The sequence below is a fragment of the Nannospalax galili genome, unplaced genomic scaffold (genome assembly GCF_000622305.1).
Source record: "Nannospalax galili isolate Female #2095 unplaced genomic scaffold, S.galili_v1.0 scaffold567, whole genome shotgun sequence".
NCBI lineage: Eukaryota > Metazoa > Chordata > Mammalia > Rodentia > Spalacidae > Nannospalax > Nannospalax galili.
Genome location: NW_008357638.1, coordinates 162164 through 171381, shown reverse-complemented (window position 1 = coordinate 171381; position 9218 = coordinate 162164). Strand labels below are relative to the sequence as shown.

The following is a 9218-nucleotide window of genomic DNA, read 5'->3' as shown; positions in this document are numbered from 1 at the left end:
GTCTTTTTGAGACAGGGTCTCCCTGTAGCCCCAGCTGGCCTAGAACTCACTATGTAGACCAGGCTGGCCTTGAACTGACAGAGCTCCACCTGCCTCTGCCTCCCGAGTGCTGGGAATAAAGGCGTGCGCTACCACGCCCAGCTGCTTTTTACTTTTTATGAAAACAAAATGATGAATCCAGTGGCAAATAGCGGCTTTTCTGGTTTTTACCCCAAACTGTGCTATGTCAGGGCCAATCTTCATTCTTAGCTAGATGTGCTGGTGATCCTATATCACACTTTGGAGTGGTTCATTTTAAAGCTGTAGTGATATGAGTTTGTACATATTCTCTGGATACTTTGACTCAGGTTTCCATAGTTACACAAAGTGTAACTCTTTCTTGGTAATCTTGCTCTTTCTTGGTAGTCATCATTATGTTACAGTGAACTCTACAGTGAGATTGACCTCATTATCACAAGTGTTAATTGCTGATGGGGTTCTTTTCTGTTTCTTTAACAGGATATCTGATCAAATTCATGACCATGGGGGATATGAAGACCCCAGACTTTGATGACCTCCTGGCAGCATTTGACATCCCAGATATGGTCGATCCCAAAGCAGCTATTGAGTCTGGACATGATGACCATGAAAGCCACATCAAGCAGAATGCTCACGTGGATGACGACTCTCATACCCCCTCATCCTCCGATGTCGGTGTCAGTGTGATTGTCAAGAACGTTCGCAACATCGACTCCTCTGAGGGTGTGGAGAAAGATGGCCATAATCCTACAGGCAATGGCTTGCATAACGGGTTTCTCACAGCATCCTCTCTTGATAGCTATGGTAAAGATGGAGCAAAGTCCTTGAAAGGAGATGCGCCTACCTCAGAGGTGACTCTTAAAGACTCAGCATTCAGCCAGTTCAGCCCTATCTCCAGTGCTGAAGAGTTTGATGATGATGAGAAAATAGAGGTGGACGACCCTCCGGATAAGGAGGATGCACGGTCCAGTTTCAGATCAAATGTGCTGGGGTCAGCTCCCCAGCAGGACTATGATAAACTAAAAGTGCTCGGAGGGGAAAATGCAAGCAAAACTGGAATCTCTACATCAGGCCATGTAGATAAAAACAAAGTTAAGAGAGAGACAGAAACAAATTCTCTAAACCTGAATGTTTATGAGCCTTTTAAGGTCAGAAAAGCAGAGGATAAGTTGAAGGAAAACTCTGAGAAGGTACTTGAAAACAAGGTCCTTGATGGGAAGCTAAACTTGGACAAGAACGACACCAGCCTTGCTGGTGTCACATCTAAAACAAAGTCGTCCTCCAAGCTCTCATCATGCATAGCTGCCATTGCCGCATTGAGTGCTAAAAAGGCTGCTTCAGATTCCTGCAAAGAGCCTGTGGCCAATTCGAGAGAAGCTTCTCCATTACCAAAAGAAGTTAATGAGAGTCCGAGAGCTGCCGACAAGTCTCCGGAATCCCAGAGTCTCATTGATGGCACCAAGAAAGCTTCTCTGAAGCCACCGGATAGTCCTAGGAGCGTCTCCAGTGAGAACAGCAGCAAAGGCTCCCCATCCTCTCCTGCGGGGTCCACGCCAGCAATCCCTAAAGTCCGTATCAAGACTATCAAGACGTCTTCAGGGGAGATCAAGAGAACAGTGACCAGAGTATTGCCAGAAGTGGATCTGGACTCTGGGAAGAAGCCTTCTGAGCAGGCAGCATCTGTGATGGCCTCTGTGACATCTCTTCTGTCATCTCCAGCATCGGCCACTGTCCTTTCCTCTCCCCCCAGGGCACCTCTCCAGTCAGCCATGGTCACTAATGCAGTTTCTCCTGCAGAGCTGACCCCCAAACAGGTCACCATCAAGCCTGTGGCCACTGCTTTCCTTCCTGTGTCTGCTGTCAAGACGGCAGGGTCCCAAGTTATCAATTTGAAGCTCGCTAACAACACAACAGTGAAAGCCACGGTCATATCTGCTGCCTCTGTTCAGAGTGCAAGCAGTGCCATCATTAAAGCTGCCAATGCCATCCAACAGCAAACTGTCGTGGTACCGGCATCCAGCCTGGCCAATGCCAAACTTGTGCCAAAGACTGTGCACCTTGCCAACCTTAACCTTCTGCCTCAGGGTGCCCAGGCCACCTCTGAACTCCGCCAAGTGCTAACCAAACCTCAGCAACAAATAAAGCAGGCAATAATCAACGCAGCGGCCTCGCAACCACCCAAAAAGGTGTCTCGAGTCCAGGTTGTGTCATCCTTACAGAGTTCTGTGGTGGAAGCTTTCAACAAGGTGCTGAGCAGTGTCAACCCAGTCCCAGTTTACATCCCAAACCTCAGTCCTCCCGCCAACGCAGGGATCACATTACCGATGCGTGGGTACAAGTGTTTGGAGTGTGGGGACTCCTTCGCCCTGGAAAAGAGCCTGACCCAGCACTACGACAGGCGTAGTGTGCGCATCGAAGTAACATGCAACCATTGTACAAAGAACCTTGTTTTTTACAACAAATGCAGCCTCCTTTCTCATGCCCGTGGGCATAAGGAGAAAGGGGTGGTAATGCAATGCTCCCACTTAATTTTAAAGCCAGTTCCAGCAGACCAGATGATAGTTTCTCCATCTAGCAATACTTCTTCCACTCTGCAGAGCTCTGTGGGAGCTGGCACTCACACTGTAACAAAAATCCAGTCTGGCATAACTGGGACGGTTATCTCCGCTCCGTCAAGCACACCCATCACCCCAGCTATGCCCCTAGATGAAGACCCCTCCAAGCTCTGTAGACACAGTCTCAAATGTCTGGAGTGTAACGAAGTCTTCCAGGATGAGACGTCACTGGCTACACATTTCCAGCAGGCTGCAGATACAAGTGGACAAGTAGCGTATCATTTAAATTTTGGTGTTTCGGTGATGAGTCTGTAGCCATGAGTGCTCACTCAGATGCCTTGATTTTGGGGGTAGCAGCACAGTTATGTGGAGGGTGTGTGCGTGTATGTATGCAGGCAAGCACAGGAAGGAGAAAGGTTTGTTTTCATAGTATAGCACGATGTTGAAACACGAAGGTGGACCCTCAGCTGGATATAGAGTGTATGCCCTGAATGAATTTTGTTAGGTAATTGTTGGGTCATTGGAATATATGTCGGAAGTCTGAGATTTAGCTATAAAATTGGAGTGTCATCCCATTGTATTAAGTGTCCAGTTTGGATTACATTGCCGTAGTATCTGAGTTATTAGTGATGGTTTTGGAATTTTAACAATGACTGTCATTTATAGCACTGAAATGATTTATAAACACATATAATGGTGTCCACTTTAAGGATCATCTCCTTGGGAACCATGGCTCAAAACTATATTCAGTGATACTCATTGCAGTGATTTTTAACTATATATTGCAAACCATCTGATACAGAAAACCTTTGTGTCTTTGCAGCTTTTTATGTTTTGTAGTGAAGTATGGGTTGACGTTGGTGAAATATATTTCACAATTTGCAGCAATCTCTCTCATTTACTTTTCTTCGTGAGACCACATTTGGCTAATACATAGCACACATAACAAACATGCCTTACATGCTGAGTGAAATATTTCCAAGTAGAGAGATTGTAGTGTATATTGCCAGCTGAAGAAAGTATGTGGTTTGAAGAGGAGGGGGCCTAGGTTGAGCTCCTGTTTGAGGCCTCTCAGCTGACTCTTAGGAGCCCTGTGCTGTGGTTTGACTCCTGATTCTGTCTTGGTGCTGGCTCTTCAAAAACAACTACTGATCAAAGTAACCTATAGGATTTTGAGTTTGGGGAATGAAAGATAAAAATGCCTGTTTCTTTCTTCTGTGTTTTTACTCTAGTGGCAGTGGAAGTGGTGAGTTTTGACCACATTCTTGCAGGTTGTATGTTTAACATGTTATTGGCTCTAACAATAAATGCTCCAGCAAGTGGACAGTGGCTCAGGATAGCAATCCTATAGCTCTTGGAGTGCGTCCTAGTGATGATGCTTGGGTTCTGGCCATCTGAATACTCCCTGATCTTGTCACACTTCAACAAAAGATGAAAAGGGGGAAAAACACAAGAAAAGCCCCAAAGCCATTTCTGGAGTTGTTTGTACTGTTGTCTGCCTTAGGTCCGGTGTGTCCTGGCCCAGGAAAGTTTGCACACTGCGCTAGTTGTGGGTTCTCAGTTTGGAACTACCTTCAGCTGTGCCCATCTCTTTGGGACCTGTTCCCACAGAAGAACATGGGCAGGTAGGTAGGATTTTCCCTGTCCCCTGTACTCCCCCAGCTTTACTGCTTTGATAACTTTTTAGGGTCACCTGGCTGGTAACCCTAAAAATAAGGTCAAATAGCAAAGCTCTCTCCCCTGGGGGAAAGAGATGAGTATCTCTTGTTACTTTGCTATCATTTTTGTGTTTTGCTGGGACAAGTAAAACCTGCAGGTCACCTACATTACCTGGAATCCAAAGGAATGAATCATGGCAGGGTAAACTAACCTCTAAGGCCAGGTGTAATTTAGCAAAACATACATCTCCTTTCTCAGTCTTTTTTCCAGTTATGCCTACCAGAGCCATCTGCCTAGCTCCTTCAAGAGATTTTTATGTAGCAAATCTGTCAGCAGCAAGCTCTTCAGGGCTGCTGCCGTAGAATGCCCCATGTGACAGTCCTCCAGGAGTCAATTCCCTGTCTTTCATTGTAGTCATAGTCCAGACCCCATGTGCAGTTTCCTGTTTTCCACAGACTTAACCCAATGGTTGGCTTACCTGGTCCAGGAGAGATTTATAAATCTGCCTCCTCAGCCCTGGCTTACGTCAGCTATGACTGGCTGAATGGCTGTTCTTAATCCTGCACCCAATTTGAGCCACTTTGAGACTGTTCCATAGCAAAATATAATATAGGCTCATGATGTGGGAGCTTGGGCAACTCTCCACCATTGCCACCATAGTAGCAGGAGACCAGGCTACAGTATGCAGAGAATGGATCATAGTCTTTACACATCTTTGCAGCTTGCCAGCTATGTGGATATTAGCCAGTTAATAACTTGTGAACTGAGGGACTAGAGAGATGTTAAGAGCACCAACTGCTCTTCCAGAGGAACTGGGTTCAATTCCCAGAACCCACATAGCAGTAACAATGCCCATAACTCCAGTTCCAGGATCTGAAGCCCCCTTCTGGCCTCTGAGGGCATTGCATTCATGTGGTGCCCTACATACGTGCAGGCAAAACACTCATACGCATGAAATAAAAATAAATACAAAACATTTTCAGTGAAAAAAATTTGCGAACCTAAACATCTGGAGAACTATCTCCTTATAGAAAGTTTCTTCTCCGAGAATTGCACATAAATATAGTTTTCATAGAAAATTTAGAGGTTGAACCAGGGCACCTCTGGATTGAAGGCTTTATTGAGTCCATTCTCTGTGGTGTCCATGGATTGGAAAGTTACTTTTATTTTCCATTTTCCCCATTAACCTCCACATTCTTGGTTACTTGTTGGTAAATTGAGAAACAGGACCACTCCACAGTTTTAATAGCTTCCCTGGCCTCACATCCCAACATGCTCTCTGGAGCATCGTCCTGGTACTGCCAAGAACTGTGCCTTCAGCTCTTCGCTTCCCTTAGATGGGTCACAATGTAGGGTCCCTTGGTCTGCCTGTTAGTTAGAGTCGGCCATAGTAGCTTTCCTACAGGGATCCTACTGCTGCTGTTAGGTTCTCAGGTGTGAAGGAGGTGTCCTCAGGGGTCTTGGCTAGACCAGCAGGCCCACCACACTTTGGGCATTACCTTTCAGCTTTGGTTAGCTGGGCCTGGAGAAGGGGTACCACTTCATCTGCATCAGGATCTTTTTTCCTTTCTTTTTCTTTTGAGATAATTGTAGATTCATGTAAGAAATAAGAGTTCTGAGTACCCTTCATCTAATCCCTCAATGGTAACAGCTCACAAAAGTAAAGAATAATAATTGCAACCAAGAGGGTGACATCATGTGTCAAGTGTCACAATTTGCCACCCCACTGTGTTGTAACCCCTGGCAACCACTACCTATTTTCATTTCTATAATTTGCCTTTTCAGGAATGTTATAACTGTGAAACCATACAGTATACAGTAGGATTGGCTTTTTTCACTCCATGTATTTCCCTGGAGATGCACCTAGGTTGTTGTCTGTTGCATGCAGTACATATGCTCTTTGACTCATGATGCTGGGTATGTTCTCAATAAACCCATCAAAAGTTGAAAATATCATACAAGTAGAAAATGGAATCAAATATGCTTACTCTACCAAATAGCTTAGCAACACAGCACACTGCGGAGTGTTAGTTCTTTCCCTTTGTGATTGACTCAGTGGCTGTCTGCTCAGCACTAGGAAAGAATAGTAGCCTGCGTATTGCTAGCCTGGGAGAAGATCAAGATTCAAAAATCTCAAAGTGTGGTTCCACCGAATGCGTATCACTTTCACACATCAAAATGTCCTAAATCAAACCATAGCTACCTGGGAACTCTGTAGTCTGTTCCATAGTATTACAAATGCATGGTTGTACCACAGTTGTTTGTTTTTTTTTAATTAAGAACTGTGTTTGCATGCACTCATGCACATGTGCATAACTTGTGTGTGTGTGTGTGTGTGTGTGTGTGTGTGTGTAGTCCAGGGGTCAACTTCTGGTGTCTTCCTTGATTGCTCTCAACTTTATATTTGAAATTGGGTTCTCACTGAACCTAGAGCTTGAAGAATTGGCTTAACTGGCTAGCCAGTGAGCCCTGGGGTCCACCTGTCTTCACTTCCCCAGCACTGGGATTACAAGCCTGCATGCACACACTGCCTTTCACCTGATTTTTGTTCATGGGTTCTGGGGGATTGAACTCAGGTCCTGATGCTTGTGTGGCAACTGCTTTACTGAACTAAGCCATCTCTGCATCCCCATACACAGTTTCTTTAAAGAGTCACTCATTGTAGGATTTCTGTACTGTTTGCAGTTTGGAACTATTATGAAGAACATCTGTGAACATTTACATTCAGGTTTTTGTGTTAGCACAGGTTTTTATTTCTCCAGAATAAATGCCCAGGGGTCTGTTAGTTAGTTTGGATGGAGTTTGTATACTTAGATTTTTTTAAAAAACCTTTTTTTTTTTTTTTTCGGTTGAGACAGGGTCCCTCTGTAGCCCCAGCTGGTCTGGAACTCACTGTATAGACCAGGCTGGCCTTGAACTCACAGAAATCTGTCTGCCTCTGCCTCCCAAGTGCTGGGACTAAAGGCTTGTGCCACCACACCCAGCACAGGTGTATAGTTTTATTTCATTGTGATTTGAGTTTGTTTCCCCATTGGCTCATGATGTTGACTGTCTTTTCATTTGTTTATTTGCTGTTTATATCCTTTTGGGGAAATAACTTTTGTCCATTTTCTAATTAGGTTTTTGTTTTGTTTCATTTTGTTTTGTTTTTAATTATTGAGGTTTAAGGATTCTTGATGAAGTCTAGGCACCAGTGCTTTATTGAGTATGTGCCTGTAAGCCTTTTCTCGTAGTTTGTATGCAACTCATCTCTTCATCCTCTTAAGTCTCTGGCTGAGTAAAAGCTTTTAATTTTGAAGCTGTCCAATTTGTCATGTCTTTGGTGTCAAGAACTCGATACCTAGCTGTAGATAATGATTTTCTTTTGTCCCTCCCCCCCCCAAAAAAAGGTTCTTTAGTTTTATCTCTGATCCATTTTCAACTAGTTTTGTAGGGACTCTGAAACAGGGCTCGTTTAATTTTTTGACCCTGCATGCCACTTTCTTCAGCATCATTTGCTGAAAAGGCCGCCTTTCCTCCTGTGTACTGTGTGCACCATGTCAGGGGTCACTTGAGCATGTGTTTGTGGCCATTTCTGATTGCTTTATTCTGTTTCATTGATCTTTGTGGCTGCCCCTCTGTCAGTACACCAGTTTTGACTATCATAGTATCTTCAACTCTAATAGACTCTAGTCTGTCTCAGAATTGCTTTAATTATTCTACCTCTTTTACCTTTCCATATGAATTTAGAATAATCTTGTCTGCATTTGCAAGAAAATCTTGCCAGGCTTAAAATTTTTTTTAAATTTATGTATATAAGTGTGTTGCCTGCATGTATGTAAGTGCACCTTTGTCATGTAGTACCTGCAGAAGCTAGAAGAGGGTGTCAGATCCCCTTCTAGAACTGGAGTTATAGATGGTTGTTAGTCATCATGTGGGTGCTGGGAACTGAACCTGGGTCTGCCGCAAGATCAGCCAGTGCTCTTAACCACTGAGACATCTCTCTAGCCCTTTGCCAGGCTTTTGATAGAAGATGTGTTAAATGTATTTATCAATTTGAGGGAGAACTGAAATTTACTGTGCTGAGGCTTTTGTCCATAACAACCTCTGTCCATGTATTTAGGTTTTTGATTGCTTTCTGGTTTTCAGCATGTAAGACCTGTTGGTGTTTTGTTAGGTTTCGATTGCTTGGTTGATGGATTGATAATGGTACTGGGGATGAAACCTGAGTACATGCTAACGTGAAGTACATCCCCAGATGAAATTTATTTTATTTTTTTTTAAAGTTTTATTTATTATTTTTATTTTATGTGTATGCATGTATTGCCAGCATGTAGGTAAGTGCACCCATGTTGTGCAATGCCCACGGAGGTCAGAAGAGGCTGTCGGATTCCCTGGGACTGGAGTTACAGACAGTTGTTAGCTGCCATGTGGGTGCTTGGATTCAAACCCGGGTCTTCTGCAAGAACAACCAGTGTTCTCAACTGCCGAGCCATCTCTCCAGCCCCCGAAATTTATTTTTTAAAGGCAATTTAAAATGCTATTATAATTTTGGTGTGTACAAATTCATTGATAATATATATAACACTATATATAGCACTATAATTAGTGTTATTTATTGTGTATCCTACAATTATCTTGAACTCGGTTTCAGAGTTTTGAGGGGTTAAATTATTGACTTTTCAGGTATAGGAACAGCAGTGCATCCCTGGAATGAACTCACTTGGTCAAGGTATATGATCCTTTTGTTGTATTGTTAATTTTTTGTTGAGGCTTTTTTGCATCTGCATTCATGTAGCTTTGTTTTCTTCCCCTGTCTGGCTTGGGGTTGTTTCCTAATAGCTTTATATAATGAATCAAGACGTATCCTTTCTCTATTTTCTGAATGAGAGAGTATCTTTGGAGTTAATGTTTAAGCGTTTGGTAGATTCTCCAGTGAAACCATCTGGGCTTGGAGATTTCTTTGAGGCATTTTTGTTCCCACTGGGCTGCAGTGGGACTCATCTG

The 9218-nt window shown here is 43.6% G+C and overlaps 1 protein-coding gene across 16 annotated transcripts in view; it reads left to right on the top strand.

Annotated features, from left to right (window-relative positions):
* Positions 1-9218, top strand: part of Znf532 (zinc finger protein 532) — a 130902-nt gene that overhangs the window by 56003 nt on the left and 65681 nt on the right. For all 16 annotated transcript variants that reach the window (XM_029557336.1, XM_029557333.1, XM_029557326.1 and 13 more), the window contains one exon: positions 499-2843. In XM_029557336.1, the coding sequence (XP_029413196.1) occupies positions 516-2843 (2328 nt within the window). In that variant the 5' untranslated portion in view covers positions 499-515. The remainder of the gene's footprint in view (positions 1-498; positions 2844-9218) is intronic.